The 17,813-nt window shown below is 39.4% G+C and overlaps 1 protein-coding gene across 1 annotated transcript; it reads left to right on the top strand.

The window, feature by feature from the left end:
- Window positions 1-9,134: 9,134 nt before the first annotated feature.
- LOC108889424 (adenosine receptor A1) lies at window positions 9,135-16,940 on the top strand. Its single transcript, XM_018685864.2, has 3 exons — window positions 9,135-10,086; window positions 13,198-13,492; window positions 13,644-16,940. Exons 1-3 carry the CDS (start codon window positions 9,746-9,748, stop codon window positions 14,025-14,027), a joined length of 1,020 nt encoding a protein of 339 aa, XP_018541380.1. The 5' UTR covers window positions 9,135-9,745; the 3' UTR covers window positions 14,028-16,940.
- The last annotated feature ends 873 nt before the right edge of the window (window positions 16,941-17,813 follow it).

Genomic DNA, 17,813 nt, shown 5'->3' with positions numbered 1-17,813 from the left:
TGTATCCTGAGTGGGTATAATAATAATAAAACAAAAAAAAAGCAAACAAACAAAAAAAAAAAAAAACAGTGGCTGTGAAAAATAAATTGTGTTGAAAAATATTATTGAACATTCTCAGCATTACTGTCTATTTAACAGCTCAGCTGAAAGAACATCTTCCATTAACTGTGTACCAGTTGCTTAAGTGTAGAAACAAAAAACTTGATTGTACTCAAGGTGAGTAGTTAGATTAATAAATACATATTTAATGAAGATTTAAAGTCTGAAATTTAGCCACCAGGCAAGGCATTTTGGACTCTAAATGATGAAGTGTCTTGCTGTTTATTTGCTAAACACACACTATGTAAAGGACTGAACATTAAAATAAACTGTATAGTATGTCTAGGGTCAGGAGGGCTGGGGGCTGGAATCTATCCTAGCATGCACTGGAGGAGAGGGAGGAAACACCCTGGGCAGGTTGCCAATCAATCACAGGACAAGCACACACTTAAACAGACAAACACATACACACCTACAGGCAATTTAGATCTTTCAGTTAACATGTCTTTGGACAGTGGAAGGAAACTGAAGCATGCAGAGGAGACCCACAGAGGCACAGAGATTACATGCAACACATGCTGTGACCCCACTGATGAAAACTAAACTTTGGTCCAAACTGAAGTATCTCAACAATTATTTGATGGATTGGCATTAAATTCATAGTTCTTGTAACATGAATCCCAGTGACTTTGGTGATCCAATGACTTTTCCCCTAGCACCACTATGAGGCTGATATTTGTGGTTCTACTGGATGGTTCACCTTAAAATGGGAGTACAGAATTATCATTAGGTCAAAATTTTAATTTGTCCAATAGCATGCTAAACTAAAATGGTTGACAAGGTGAACAATATACTCTCTAGCATGGCTGTAGTTTTGTAGTCCTCATCAGCAAAATTAAGAAGTATCTAACTGAAATTTGTGGATTAAAAAAATGAAAAGACACACATTTTGATTTGCTCTTTAATTCCTCCAAGTAAGACTGAAGAGACATCTCTTCTCTGGAACATCACTGCTTTTCTATTTAATACAACGCACAAGTCAAAACACGTGCAGAACTGATTCCAAAATGGATAAAAACTAATCAGATTATATTATCAGGGTTGCAGCTGTGAACCCTTGGAGTTCTGGGAAATTCTAAAAAAAATTCAGTCCCAAACTATTCAAGACTTGTGCATCTGATCTAACCAGAATCCATTGAGGCTTATCAAGATACTATAATTTTTTCCCCATTTTTATCTTTTAAGCTAACATGTTATTGATGAAGCTTTGTTAAGCATTAGGCTTGATGGAAATAATTAAGTTTTGTGTCTTAAGATTTAGCATCCAATGAAAACTCTAATGAACATAGTTTCTCCTATATAATCATGTTCACAAACATGCTGGTGTTCTGGGTGTGTTGCCAGACATTCCTTTAAAGCCTCTTTTGAAGTAGAGACTCCAAGCGCAGATATATGATTCTCTCTGATCTTTCTCAAATTGAACAGTCAAACTTGAAAGATGGTAACATCATCTCAGTAATGTGTTAAAGCAAAGGAGGTTCTCCGCCCCTTTTCTGTGAAGAAAGACTGTTTTAGTCATAGAACGTAATTTTATATCCTTTGCAACACTGAGAACATACTGTATACATTCTTTGTTTCTTAATGGTGCAAGCTAAAAAAAAGTTGTTCTATGGCTTGATATTTTGGCATTTGGTATTTTCTCACACTAGTTGGCCCCCTGTGGAGAAAAATGCGTTTACTTTCATGCATAGATATCCCCTCTAGAGCCACAGAATACATTCTACAGCTGTTTTTACAGGCTGAATAGTACATCACATTCAAATAAAATCAGTGGAATGCCCCTTTAAAATGGGTTAAAAACATGCTAAATATAAAACACGGCTTTAGTGTGAGGTCTGACAACCCAGGCATGTTTCATATCTTTCAGCATTTCCATGACTTCAACAGCAGACATTCCTCTCAGGATTATCAAGCTTCTCGTGCCTCCTCAAACATTCACGCATCACTGGCTCTTTTGCTCTGTCTCTAATGCTTGAGGACGCACCTGCAGTGCCAATGTTTTATGTACCATGGCTGTAAAAAATATAAAGCCTTTCTGTTCACAAATAAAGAATCAATTTAACCTGATTGAGTTTTTCAGACCATGTAGTTCTACAGTGCTTATATCCCGTAAGAGGACAAACAAGGATCTGCTATCAACAATCTCCCTCACTCACCGTCTGCCCCGCACCAGTTTGCTCTTCCCGTCCCTGACATTTTCAATCTCCTCTCCATCGTCACTCTAATCCAGCTTGATGCAGCTATCTGCCTGCTAACTCCTCTCCTTCAGTATTGAATGGTGATTACTGTGGGCACCTGTATTCTTGTGACAGTCAAGGTCACATAGAATTCCTAACAAAGTTTCCTACTCAGTGAATGTGGCAGCTTCTCACAGAGACTCTACTGTACTGCTACAGCACTCAACAAGAAGAATGAGCATTTGCCGTCTCTATTTATGTCCTTGGTCAGTTTCCTCCAGTGTTATCAGACTCTCTGGCTTGATTTATGTTCGTCTGCTCTAGGTTTACTAGCTGCAGCATGCAAATGGACATTAAATTTCTTAAGAAGAGGTTAAAAAATATCACCACTACTGATCTAGTCATAGAACGTAATTTTATATCCTTTGCAACACTGAGAACATACTGTATACATACTTTGTTTCTTAATGATGCAAGCTAAAAAAAAAAAAAAAAGAGTATTTTTTTAAGGTATTTTGGCATTTGGTATTTTCTCACACTAGTTGGCCAAAACAAAGTAATTTCCAACTGAATTCCAGGCAACAAGAAAGCAGAAACACTCTGAACAGTATGTCAACATAGCCTCGGGAGACTAAAATGCGTCCCTCTGGAATACCCATAGCTTCTGTCACGGCAAAAGTCAAATTTTGTAGAGCTTAGAAGTCATCTAGTTTCGTGGGGAATTAATGAGCAATAAACAAATCATGAATTTTTTCATTGAGTGAGTAAACTTTTCTGTGATTATTTTTGTGGGGCCATTAAAAATGAATGGAAAAAATGGCCTTTTTTTCCATCATGTCAAACGAGTGAGGTAAAAAACATTATGTCAATGGCTGAAAGGACTGTTTGTGAAGAATCTCAGTCATCCAGATCATGGTACTTCTATATAGGACAGCAACTGGACCTGCTTGATTTTCTTGAAAACGTTTCGCCAATACAAAAGGCGTCAGGTCTAAGTGACTGGTGGAGAGTCACGAACATTTAAGCTCTCGTGAGGCTGTTAACACCTTCAGAGTTGTTGACCCACCTGGCCATCATGTAAGTTGTTAGAGTCACATGAGTTGTGATGTGAATGGGTGTTGAGCTGCCTGGGTAGGGGTCTCAACACTGCACTCTATTTAGTGACCGTTGCTCCACTTTGATGTAGGTGGCTTCTTCCACTCCTCTTTCAAACTACTTGTCTTTAGCCAAAATGTGAACATTGCTGTCCTCAAATGAGAGTCCCTTGTACTTCAGATGTAGGTGGACCTCTGAGTTCTGATCTGAGGAGTCAGCTCTCTTCCCATTCGCTGAAAGGACTGTTTCCACTGAAAAACCTATACAATATAGTGACAACAAAGAAATGCTGAAAACACGCAAGTTACTTTTATCAGGACTCCCGTGATAAAGGAACAATTGTGATGATAAGTCTTTTAGTTCATATTGTAGAGGAGGATATTAAAGGATCAGAACTGACAGCACACATGGGTTACCAACTGATGTGGCGTACCAAAGAGACATCAGAAGAGCAGCAATGGGGATTCTACTTGAATCCTTGTTAAGAAAATCCTAAAAGGACTGTTTGATTTGCTGTTCTGGGCAATTTTACCCACCAAATAAAACTTGCCTGCCAGCCAGTCAGGCTACAGGTTTTTCAAACCTCCCACTGTAAACACCATTTACTTTGAAATAACAATAATTTACTTTGTCTTCATTCTTTGACAGACAATGAAAAGGGTATTGAATTTCATTCTCTGCAGTACTAAAGAGGTCTTAAAAAGGTCTTATCAGTTCCAAGGAAAGCAATGACATAGTTAAATTGAACACACTCCATACTGAATATCAACAGTAGGATGATAATACATAAAAAAATCATCAATTTGTATTCTGTATAATTTTGACATTCAAGAGACAGAGGGCATTTATTAACTAAACAGTGGATTAAAGAAAACATGTTGTACAGTGTTGCAATTCTGAGGGCTGTGCTGATTCTCTACAAATGGGAGCTTGGGGTCTCAGGAGATTCAGGATTAATTTTAAGCAAACCATTGAGCTTTGCGTACAAACTCAACAGGGGACAGAGCAATTTGCTTCGTAATGACTGACGTGATAAGATGGTGATTCAGTGTTTAGTGAGAAAGCGATGACTGTGAATTATTTAAAGAATTGTTTAGGTTTGCATGAGAAAGTGAGGTTGCAAAATATTACTGCAAAAACAGGAAGTATAGTTGTTTATTGTGGTACTTGCTTCACTTTTAAAAACAAACAACTAGCTTCCTCAAAATCATTTTGGACAGCTATCTATCATAAGATAGCACCTCAGTCTTTCTTTCTCACACCTATGTCTGTTTAAGGAGGTTTGAAGCATAATAAACAGTGACTCAGCACTCTCTCAAAAATGCTAAGAGCATTTTCATGATGCTAAAAAAGCAAAAGATGCCCATTAAAACTCTTCAGACATATTGTGCTATATAATACGATCGAAACCCTCATTATCTTACTTTTCTTCACTGATAATGGTCTTGTCACAATGCAGCACTTCAGACATAGACTCTAGACTATCGTTGTCCATTACCTTTTCTTCTGCCAACTTTTTGCACATCTACCAGAATCAACCAGGATCCCTTTGCTTATCCTTTAAAATTAAGTTTTGGCTGACTTGACATTTTCATCATCAGATACACTCATACAGAATGTAACACGTTAGCTTTGAGGAGTCTTAACATGTTTAAATTCTCAGATTGCAAATAAATCAAACCCACTTTAAGCTTTGTTGATGTAAATGGATCAAACCACTTTCCTCACATACAAACATCGCAAATGCATGTATTGCCCTTGTTTGTTGTTCTCTTATTGACGTATTTTGTTGAGTACTGCTTCACTGGAAAGATGCTAACTGACCCCAGGTTGAGAGGAGTGGTATACTGTCACAGAGGCAGCTAGTCCGGATTAAATTGTGTCAGAAAGCTTTTGTTATGAGGATATGGCTATTTCCTGAAGGCTGTATGTACCAATGTAAACTTGATTTGTATTAAACTTGCAAAAATACCTGTAAAAAATATGTTTGGTAATTGTTTCTAGACAACTGAATAAATTCTCATTAAGATTTGTCTTCAGAATTACGCTGATGGTTTCCTATCTGGTCACTTTTAACACTGCACAGCAGCTACTGTGCAGCAATACTTCTGGAGGTTCCTCACAAATATACAATTAATTATGATCAGAAAACAATCAGTGAGATACTTTTATCAGATATGTGTTTTTGTCTCACCTGCACAGACTGTAGTTATTTACAGCTAGACAAAGCTGATAATCCAACATAATGATTCATATATTAAAGATTTTAGGCTCATTATATGATGAGACTGGATGAACAGCACAAACATTGACTCCAGAAATGAACATTTTGCACGTTTCAGTTTTTGCTCATATTGTGATGCATCCTGCAGGTCAGCAAATGAAGCGCTCGTGATGTGAAGTGTCTGAACAATTCCCTCCATTTAGTGCTGTAGAGGGAAGATGAGGAGCTGCACGTTCTCTCCCCTAAATTATCATGCCTCAACAGCCACTGCACAGATTCAACACAATGGACCTCACTGCAAGCTGGGAAGCATTCACAGAGCCTGTGGAGGCTCATTTCTTGGAAAGCCAGAGAAAAGTTTGCTTTTGGAAATAAAGTATTGTTTTATATTGATGTGTACAGTGAAAAACAGATCTAGAAATACAGTTATAAGTCAGTATACCTTAAGAGAACAGATCAGCATCATTATCAACAAGCACTAACAATGGCCTCTTCTTCCTCTTCCACTATTAACATTGTGATCTTTCAACTCAAGTTTAATTTTTGCGTGTCTGCTAAATTAAACAATTTTTTTATTTTGACTAGAAAAGTTTCTTTTAAATAAGTGTGTCAGTGCAACATATGGACTGACTGTTAATGAGTAGCAATGCTGTATTACAGATGTAATGCATGTAATTTGATGAGGTTATAACACAGTCACACTCACATTAAGATCATATTAGCTTTCAGTCCAATGAAATATCCATGCACCCAGCATTGGAAAAGGATGTTATGTCAATCATGGATTCAACAAAGGTAATAAATAAACAGTGAGCGGAATGATCATGTCAATACTCATCACCTGAGAGTGTTTGTGCACTGTATATTACCTTAGCTCCATTTCTAAATGCACTGCATCACTGTTTCTTTTATCCTGCGACTCTGTCTGCAATAGTTCCTTTCACACATCTGATTAAAGCAGGAGCACCTGTCTGAATCAGATGTGTGTTGCAGTGTAATATTATTTGACAGCCTCATCCAGCCTGCACGCTCGCTCTGCCGACCTGCGCCTGTTGGCTCAGTGGTGGGGATGCAGACTGGGGCTGACAGTCTGCACCTGAAGTGGGCGATTGAGAAAAATAGTCCTCGCCTTGATGGTGTCTTAATCAAAACAGCTTCCACATACAGTTTGTCACTCCTGGGATTACTGTGGTACCCTGTTTCTAGTCTAGTCTAGTCTCACTCTAGGCCTGTGTGCTACACAGCACTGAAGGCCAGGAGGGAACATCAGTGGGAGAAATTAAAATGAACAAAAGAGGTTGTTGCCTGTGCAATGCTGTTGTACATATGAACATGTGTGCAGAAGAAACTGATTTCTTTGTTGCTGAAAAAAATAAATATTTTATATTTCTCAGAAGAGCTTATGTGTCATAGAGTGAGGAATTGTTAATTATAAGCTCATCTGTGTGAGTTTTCATGATATTTCTGATGTGAATAATTGCAGAAGGTCAGCAGACACTGTGAATCATATCACTTTTCATAAAGTATGTCTACACTGTTTCCCTTCGAGCACATTCACATGTGTTTCGTCTCACTGAACAGAGTGGGATGGTGGCTGCAGCACAGGATATACTAAGATAAATGGCCAAACATGGAAATGGAGAGTTTGTGTCATCATTCAGATATGTTGAACCAATCTTCTCGACATATACAGTAAAAAACCTCAGTTAATGTAGAGTCATAGTGATGACGACCACTGATACAGACCACCCAAAAGCTGCTAGGGAGAGGCAAAGCCCTCATTTACAAGGAAACACTTAAATTTAATCTAGAATAATTATTCTATTCTATTTATAAATGTTGCACAGATCTTATTTTTTAAATTATCCTGATTACAGTGGCCAAAAATACATGCAAATACTTCATCAGGAAATTGAAAATAGAACTGAATAATTACCTATCATCATACCATCACTCTCATAGTTTTGTTCATTTTAAAACCAAACATTATATCATGGATGATGTGCTTGAAGCCCTGAACTCTCACTAAAGGTCACTAAAGGTCATTTAGTGATAATAATTCATAATAGAGTTTTAATTGTCATTATTTTCAAATCATTAAAAGGAAGCAAGCTAGTATGACTCAGCCTTGTGCAGTACAGTCTTTCAGTTGCAGGGTCAGAAAATCTTCAGTTTGTTCAAAACTTGGCACACCTGGCACCATTTGCTGAATTTATTTTGAAGAGGTATTTAGTTCCATGCTGTTGTACTATATATTTATATTCTCTAATGAATAAATTAAAGCTCTCTTATTGAAAGCTATGAGAGCTTTTAACACATTGCCTCTCTAGCTGGGGGGTTAGTCCAAGTCGGTTTTACTATTGTTCAGTACTGAGCTTCACAAGAAATAAAATAGACATACTACACATCAAAGGGATGAAATTTTATTATTGTATTGACATGAATATAAGCAAGCCCAGTCTCAACATCAGTTTTAAGGTCAATCACAACTTAGACAAGAGAGAGAGAGAGAGAGAGAGAGAGAACTGGGTTATAATGAGCTCATATGAGGCTTTTTACCACCAGTCTGGCCAAGTTCTCACCATTTTGACTGTGAAAACTGTGAGTGCACCTTTAACACTGTGAGTGCACATTCTTACATCATAAAGCCAAAAGATTGCAAGCACCCCCTCCTAATTTGTCTTTGGCTGAGGAGGAGTGAATTGTTGTATTTACTTATCAGCAAGAGGCTGCCAGGATATCAAGGTAAATCTGGGCCAGTGCGGCCATAAGTTCGGTGTCCCTGGTTTGAACAGCTCTGACGCTTTCATCCAGAGTGATCTTGATGAAAGTCACAGAGGGGTTGACTGAGGATACAGTCAGACATAAATCTCTGTCAGGGGAAAGTCCTTCACTGTAGTCAAGGTGATAGAAAGGGACCTCGACATTGATCATTTTGTGTCTGTTACTGTAACAGTTTGTTTGAGTGTTGAGCTGTAGTTTGGAGAAAAAGACTGAGTTTGTTCCAAGTGCCCCAAGCACAGATGAAGTGTGTGTTTACAATAAGTTTTGCATGCCTCCTATGTGTTTGCAGTCTCATTTGCATCTATACAGGTTTGTTTGTGAGCATCTGTCGTGCAGCTAAGTGTGGCTGTTTGCCACTGATAACAAACTGATGTTGTCCTGTATTGTTGTATTGTCTCCCTCCAACACAAAGCACATTACCATTTGTCTTCATACTGTCTCCTTTCTGTGTGTCCTCCCCAGAGTGACAGCCTGTAACTACAGTCACTCTGAGGAAAACATAAGAATATAGAGAGGTATAGGTATATAGAGGTTGTTGGTGAATCCCCCTTTAAAATCACATTTTTGGGAGCCTCCTGGTCTAAATAAGTATTTTTAACACATGAAAGTGAGCCTAAACAATGACAGCTGTGGACATTTTGATGTGAAAAGATGCACCTATCATATGAATTAATGTTTGACGTCCCCCCCTCTCATGACTGTCTGCTCCCGTAGAGGGCGAGCTTTCAGTTACACATGACTTTGCAGAGAGAAGAGGTGGTTTTAAGGAGGTTTTAATAATAATCTGAACTCCCTGCTTGACTGTAACACACTGTTTCTAAACTGGGATTATTAATCCATGAACAAATACGTGCCTGCAGTGAGCCAACAGATCCAAACAGATGGATAACAGCTAATGGAGTGACTGGTGGTGCAGTGATAAAAATAACTCGAATTTCTGAAGAACGGACACTGTTTGGTACTATTTGGGTGTATTTCTCCGACCTTTGACACACGCCTGACGTTGAGGAGAGCAACACCACTAATTCGTTTTTTGGGAAGTCGCTTGTGACTCATACAGTATCTTTGATCCGTCCCTGGTCAGTCCTGCCAGCAGGGCTCCAGGGAATCACTTCATTCTCGGAATCAACGCCTCGGAGCGTATGGAGACTAAGTTCTGCGTCTGGCGCGCAGCTCGATGTCCTGGAACAGATCCCAGAATAATTCAGAGCAACAGACACTTTCTTTACCTTTGCGGGACATAAAACATGCGATGTCTCGGTCAAGGGGTCTCAGTCGACACCCACAAACTCAAACAGGGAACTCCCACGACGTGTTTCGGCTGTTTCTCCGTTGAGCGCTCACTCACCCAGCAGCATCCGTGATCATGACTTCGGGTCTGCCTGCCTCTAAAGCCGTGTACATCGGGATGGAGGTGGTGATCGCCGTGTCCTCGGTCATCGGGAACGTCATGGTCGTCTGGGCTGTGCGTATTAACCGGTCTCTGAGAGACACCACGTTTTGTTTCATCGTCTCCCTGGCCTTGGCTGACATTGCGGTCGGGGCTCTAGTCATACCCCTCGCCATAACCATCAGCATCGGACTCAAGACGCACTTCTACAGTTGCTTGCTGGTCGCCTGCACAGTGCTCGTCCTCACTCAAAGTTCGATCCTGGCGTTGTTGGCCATCGCCATCGACCGCTATCTGAGAGTCAAAATCCCCATGAGGTAGGCCTAAAGGTGAATTCCTTTAGTTTTCAATATCTTGTCTCATTTAGTGAAAGCCTTTGTGTCTGGGACGCGATTTGGACCAAGGGCACTCAACCAAAACGGTCCTTACAGTGTCATGTGCAGGATTTTAATCTCGCGTCTATCCAGAAATGATTGTAACATGTTGGATAAAAGACTATCTGGTCATTTTAATTAGTTTACAGTAACCTTAATGTCAGGCTGCATTAATCTGCTTTGACATCTCTGTCCTATCTCTGGTGGAAATTACAGCGTTAGTGATAACGTCAGTCTTTTTTAAGACTCTGACATTTTCTTATCTGATTTTACGATAGGAGGAAATTTTCATTCATTCATCCATCCGTTATTTATTTTCAATTTCTTAAGTTTAAATTTCCAACCTATAATTTCCCCTAAAGTCACAGTATACAAATATTATGATTGGAAGGAACCAGAAAGAAGACAACAATCTTATATACTCCATGTCCTCTTCCCAAACCAAACCAATAAATAAAAAAGGGTTGTTTATACATGATAGATAGATAGATAGATAGACAGATAATCTTAGTGTACGAAAAGACACTTTATTGTATTTATACATGTGGTATTTACATTGAGATACTTAAGGTCCAAAGGAAGCTCCAAGCCCATTTGGCGCTTTTAAAACTGCTGAATTTCACATCTCTGAGGACTTGAGCTGTTTCCCATTCAGACTAAACATGTGCAAGAAGCATATTAAAGGTCATACATGTCATGCTGGGTCTTAATCCCTTCTGGTCTGAATTGGTAAGAGGCAACATTATGGTATAAACCGGCATTTTGGTCTGATGAGTAGAACAGGAGATTTTATAATTGTGAATATCTTCATATTTTTTTGCACTCTTGTTTTTGCCTAGCCTTGCCGTTTAATCTAACTTAGAGTAACACTCAAGTTTCACTGCAGGTTGGCTCATTTGACAATAAGCTTGGCAGAGCCTGGTTGAGAATGCATGACTGGTCAATAGGCTCATGGTGGCTGGTTGATGGATTGCATAATTTCTTAAGCTGGCAACCAGCACACAAAACATGTACACACACTGCACTCTGCCAGTGAGAAGACATTAATACAGAGTAAAATAACACTACAAAGGACACATTTGAAATATATCCTGAATTATATAAAAACTACAGGTTTAACTGTTGTTTATCAGTGTTCTGCAGGGTCTCAAAGCCCATTTTTCTCAGATAGTGATGAATGTGTACTGCATGTAGTGACAATATAAGGGAATACACAGCAAGTTTTTAAAAATGTGCCTAATTCCAAAACAGGATGAAGTAGAGAACCATGTATATTATTAAAAAAAATAAAATAAAGCTGCATTATAGCTTTATTTTTACTGTAAAAGTATTAGTTTAAATCATGTTTGTATGAAGTTCTTAAATATTTTTATTCATGACTGAAATTACCAGTATAAAACGTGGTGCTGGTGTTTTTCCAGAAAGGAAAAACAAAGAACCAGATTTTATAGTCACAAATCTTAGAACATTTATTTCCACCTCACTGACAAGCCATTTTAACCAGAGACCCCCATCTGGACAGGTTCAAACACCAGTGAATTGTTTTTTTACTGTCTTCTGGTAAAGTGATAATGTGAGCCAGAAATCAAATTCCCCTCCCTAAACCACCCCTGAAACTGTGGAGGGACACAGTTTAACAAGCACTGATTGCTTTTTATAGCAGAGTTGGTTTGGAAGCCCACTATCATAATAAGGGTGGTCTGTCAGAGATTTGAAAAAGTCCCAAGTATTGCTAGTGAGCTTAGCTGGAGGATGGGATTTTGCAGGTGGGAGACAAGGAGCAAAATCCTACAGGAAAGTATAGATAGACGGACAACAGGTAAATCTAGAGAGTCATTTTTGTCTGACAGACAGCTGATCTGTATGCAGACAGACAGCCGAGCTTTACAAGCAGCTGTGCAGAGAGTTATGAGCGCGCAGGTCGAGATAAAAACTGATGTCACATTTGGGAGGACCTACTCCAGACAGGGTCTCTTTAAATATCCTTTCATTCATTCGTCCTGTGTTGTGTCTACCTCACCCTGGCTAAACCCTGAGTGTGTGTGCTCTTTATATGACAGACTGTGTGAGGCAATGACAACTGAGATAAAACGAGGGAGGAAAACAGAAGAAATATGAAAGCTTGGCTCTGGCAACTTCTCCTGTGGTGTGTGTTTCCGTGTTAGCCAGTGGGCCGGCGTGATAAGAGAGAGAGAAAAAATGCGTCTCACATATGCAAGAGAGTGAGAGGTGAGAGGAGAAAAGAGCTTCTTTCACCAGCTTTGAGTCAGCTCTTACTGTTTAGGTATAAGGGTTGAACAGTCTACCATAGTCCCTTTGACAATGACTAATTCATGGAGCTGTCCAAAGGCAGACAGTTGTGTGGGAGAGATGGGATTGGTGACATCCTATTAAAATACCAAAGAACTGCAGACAGTTATGTTAGGCAACAACTCCCAGAGATTTCCTCTTCTGAAAGGCAGAAATGTCTTAGCTGGTTTCTGCTCGATGTTTGAGTTTGTAAGTGACTCCCAGACAAATAAGATTGAACAGTTAGTGTGTCATCTGTTACCATGCTACACAGACAGATCAAAAAGACACAAAATAATCAAAACAATTTATGATATTATTTTGTGGAATACAAACCGAATACCCCAAATATTTCACTCAGTTCAACACCCTGTGGAGTTTTGTTGATAGGTCTGGTATGATCAGTAACTTATGGTTGCTAAATGTTACCTAACCTTAGCAATTTTGTACTAAACCATTGTATTGGTTTTATTACTCATTCCCACTTTTCCTGCAGTTGCACCATGTTTTATCATCTACCGTTGTCTTGTACTTGTGCTGCAATGAGGGACACTGTTCTACAAAAGTTACACAGTTACACACAAAGATTTGGTAACCTCCCATTAACAGGTTGGCTGTATTATATTGCCTATAATAATGTAATAATGATAATATAATAATATATATATATAAACACATGTCCATTTTCAGAAATAGTACACTCTGTGTCTGTCTACCTGAGTTTTTTTTTTCCACAATGCTTCATCTTCTTTTCTGTTGCCATAGCTACAAGCGGGTCGTGACCCCTCGGCGAGCCGGCACAGCCGTGTTGTTGTGTTGGCTGGTGTCCATCATAGTGGGCCTCACGCCTATGTTGGGCTGGAATAACCTGCAGCTTCTCCGTGACAATGGCTCCCTGATCACTGATGACCTCTTGGTGACCTGCGAGTTTGAGACAGTCATCAGCATGGACTACATGGTCTATTTCAACTTTTTTGGCTGGGTGCTGCCCCCTCTGCTACTCATGCTGGCAATCTATGTTGAGATTTTCTACATGATTCACAAGCAGCTCAATAAGAAGGTTAGACTTTCTTCCTCTTGTGTAGGGCAAACCTGGTCACTTTGCTGGACATGCAGCAAACTAAAGACAATTTGCTATGAAAACAGATGTGAACTGATTAGACTAAAGCTCAATTTGTATGCTGATGATCTTCTCCTTTATCTTTCTGTAGGTGACAGCAAGCCACACAGATCCGAGACGTTATTTTGGCAAAGAGCTCAAACTGGCCAAGTCGCTGGCCCTTGTTCTTTTCCTCTTCGCAGTCAGCTGGCTCCCTCTTCACATCCTCAACTGCATCACCCTCTTCTGCCCTGCCTGTGAAAAGCCAGAGTTCCTCATTTACATCGCCATCATCCTTACCCACGGTAACTCAACCGTCAACCCCATCGTTTACGCTTTCCGCATAAAGAAATTCCGCACAGCGTTCCGGAAAATCTGGAAACAGTACGTGCTTTGTCAGGATCCAGTTGGTCGGCTTCCACAAAGGGGGAGCCAGAGAGGACAGAGTCATGAGAGGAGGCTGAGGCAGAATGATGATGATGACGATGATGTGTGACCTTTGGCAGCTAATTGTGTTGCTGTGTAACTGTAAAGTTTCACTCCAATGGTTCACAGAATGGAAAAGACTCTGGCTTTATTTCCATACTTGAGGGATTACTGGTCAAAATGGCTCAGTTGTATTGTAGGATGTCAGAGGGATGAAACAGATGAAGGAACTCCATTGTGGACTGAAGGATTTCCTCCATCCAACATGCTCCAAGGGGAAAGGGTGAAAAATCAGCATGGAGACAAGATCAACATCCTAATTCAGGCTTTGATATAGGGAGAACTGAGAACTTGTTTCTCCGCTGGCTGACAAAATTATGATGATGTTGTACGGGATAAGGGGCTTCTCATCAGTTTCAACAACAACCTGTTGAATTTGAATCAGCACGTGTATATCTGTAGCACATATGGTGCAATAGTAGTGTATCCTGTACTGTACTATTACTTTTGTTTAATCTGAACTAAAACTCATGGCCTTTTTCATGTGAATGATCTTAAAAAAAAAAAAAAAGTTAAACATCTTATGTGCTACATTTACATTTGCCAATTTCAGTGGCCTTATAGATAGAAAATGAAGAAGAGGAACTGAGAAAAAATGTATTGTGGTGACAATCTGGAATCTGGTAAACCAGTGGACAAGCACAAGGTTGGCACAACCAGCTTGGTGCTTCGAGAGGGACCACAAAACAGGATGTATGCTGGCTCTATTGATGAAAAAATGTATAAATTGACTCACTTGCTGTTGAAAACGAGGATCTTTGGGGTGACAAACTTCTGGTTTACCAGCTGTGCTAATGGAAAAGTTACGCAGTAACCCATCGGACTCATGGCCTTTACACGCATGGCCTGTGGTGCATTAGCACGTGAAGGTTTTTTGAAACTGCTGATATCTGACCAACAGAATGACTAATACTAGGTAATAGTTGTAGCTGAAGGTAATGTCCATGGTACTTGTACAAATGTACTTGATTCTCCTCATTAAATATTTGTGGACATGGACAATGGTAAAAAAAAATCTAAAGAATGTTGGAGCTCCTCCATCCAATGAACTTAATTTCATCTCTGTAATAATCATCTTAACCATATAATATACCTCTGCTGTATATGTATAGGCAAGCCCTTTCCACTACTTGCAGGGGTGTTCACAGTCTCACAGTCCCAAACTTTTCCCCCGATGCTTTGCAATGAAGTTGGTTTACCACTGTAGCATCATCACAACCTCTGTCATTTTTGTCATAGAGCTGAGTTAAGCCTTTAAAATGAGTGAGTTTTGACAGTGAAAGGGGACTGCTGACACTGATAATATGTACTGTATGTAACTAATGTATGTAGAAAAGTTAATGGAAGATCATATAAGCCTGTATAAAATTCACTTCACTGAACAAACAGCAGTGTATCTCTCATGTATCCTGTTACAGCTGTTGATTGCGCGAGTACATTGGGGAATCCATCCAACAAGCAACTCATTAGGTTGTTGTTGTTTTTTTTAATGACAGCAACAAATAGTAAGTAGTAATAGTAGTAAGAAAAAATGTTACAGCATAAGGCAAGCCCTGACTGGCAACTGACTGACCCTGACTGTGTGTGCATTAGCAGGTGGATGCATCAAAATCCACTGACAGAAATAGCATCACACTTTCACCCCATGTTTTTCTGTATCAGGGGCATCAGTGATGGGAGGCCATTTTTTCTGTGCACATATTGATTTTCTGTCACTCGGCAGAAAGCGGGTTCGGGTGTGAGTAAGTGAGGAGCTTATGAGGGTGGAGTCCAGGGGTGAGGTGGGAGAGGGTGGAAGGATTATTCTGTTTACAAGGGAACGGGTGGGTGAGAGTGCAGCTGAGGAACTCATCAAGAGTTTACATCTCTGTGGAGGTCATGGCCACTCTGATGCTCTCCATTCAACAAAACAGGCCTGTTAATGTGCCCTTGTTGATCTCTGTCTTACCCTGCTGTAGCACTGTGTGTTATTCAATACGCACGCACACTCATGCACATCGTATGTCTTCATCAGACAAGTGTACTCATTGTGTTTCCAATGCTGCTCTTGTAACAATGTTTCCATGTTATACTCTTCTCACTTTGTGGCCATGTAAAATCCTTTTTAAAGCCACTATGTGTAGAATTGTGTAGAATTGTGATGGGTGGCATTACATGCAGTCTAAAGACCTGGTCACACCAGAATTTGAAACAGCATCAGTTATCATAATTTATTACCTGTGTCACACCATCCACTTTTATCTAAAATCATTTGTGGGGGTAAAAACTATTCCACATAAGAACAATGTTTATTAGACAGGAGCCCAAACCTTTCTGTATAAAGACTGTAGGTCTTTTAAATAAACTGTGAAGATGCTGCTCCATTAGCAACAGAGCTAAGCTAACAAGCTAATGAATGTGTTAACTGAGTGCTTTGTTTTCCTTGCTTAATAACTTTTCACTGGAAGAAATGGCGTGCAAGTAAACAGTAGAGAGAAAAACAGAGAAAAGCTCTTAGATCAGTGCTAGCCCAGCCAGGCCCACTAGTGTGTTAGTATTTCATATGGACAATCAAATATAATTTTGTGGTGTGACTGTTACTTAACACTCTTTTTTTTTGTTTGTTTGTTTTGTTTGGATACTAACACTGGGGGAATTAAAGTCAGAAATTTTTGAATTATACACGTAGTGGCTTTAAGTTTTAATCTGTTTACTTTTACTGAATCTGTGTGATGAATGAAACATGATTTGTGCAATATCCTCAGATGTATATTAACCATATATAGAAAAAATCTGTAGCTTAGATATTGTACATGTACACATGTTAATCAGCATCGAGTGCTGGTGGCCTGACAGAAGTATGTGCTAGTATGGTGAGCTGTTTTGTCAGTCTATAATGATGGAGGAATAAGTGAATAAATAGGTCAATAGATGGAATTAAAAAGCAGCAAGAAGACTTTTTATTTCATTTAATACACTAAAGCTGGTGTTATCTGCTGTACTGTTAAAAACTGATTCACATCAAAAACTGATCATTTCAATTCATTCATTTACAAATCATTTCAAAATCATTTTGATAGTGCATTGACTTGTAATATGGAGAATGGTGCCTCTGACATCCCCACTCCATGTCCAGAATGTCTGTTTTTGCATTGCTATATTATAACTTGGGTTGATCTCCCACGAGAGATGCATGACTGAGTGAGCTGCTCAAAATGTCAGAATCAGTTCCAGTAAGTTCAAGACTAATGCCAAACTGTAGAGAGAAGACTTGGGAGCAATTAAAAACTAATTTTACAGCAGCAGCACCTCTAGCCCTGGAGGCTGATCATGAGGAATATACACAGTTCAGCCATGTCTCAGTTCACAAGTGAGACTATGCAGTCACAGCTCCAATCAAGTGATGGATAGGCTTTGTTTTCTGTACATGAACTGTCCCTTAACCACTCATGTATCCTGTACCTAATTTCCACTTGTGGCTGCAGATGCTGGTAGTGCTCAGCAAAAGTTACATAAAATTTAGTAATTCAAAAATTAATTGGCATCAAAGTCTATGTTGTTTTTTGTTGTCACATGTGTATTTGATGTTAATAATCTTTATAGTAAGGGACAAACAACACATACTGCGACATACAGTAAAATATAATGAGCAAACAATAATCTTGCTCATGTGGGACCAATAATGCTGGCTTTGATGCTGGAAAGCTCCCACATCAGAAAGATTTATTCAGGTAACGATACATCACTTGAAAAGAAGATGGACAAAATGGATTTTTGACAGGGAAGAAAAGAAAAACTGGTGACCCTCATTAAGCAA

The sequence above is a fragment of the Lates calcarifer genome, linkage group LG12, assembly GCF_001640805.2.
Source record: "Lates calcarifer isolate ASB-BC8 linkage group LG12, TLL_Latcal_v3, whole genome shotgun sequence".
NCBI lineage: Eukaryota > Metazoa > Chordata > Actinopteri > Centropomidae > Lates > Lates calcarifer.
The sequence above is the reverse complement of the archived record's forward strand: the minus strand, read 5'-3'. Positions and strand labels throughout refer to the sequence as shown.

Coding starts and splice junctions, on each gene's coding strand:
- LOC108889424 (XM_018685864.2), top strand. CDS start 9,746: ATGACTTCGGGTCTGCCTGCCTCTAAAGCCGTGTACATCGGGATGGAG. Junction 10,087..13,197: donor AGAGTCAAAATCCCCATGAG/GTAGGCCTAAAG, acceptor CTGTTGCCATAG/CTACAAGCGGGTCGTGACCC. Junction 13,493..13,643: donor ACAAGCAGCTCAATAAGAAG/GTTAGACTTTCT, acceptor ATCTTTCTGTAG/GTGACAGCAAGCCACACAGA.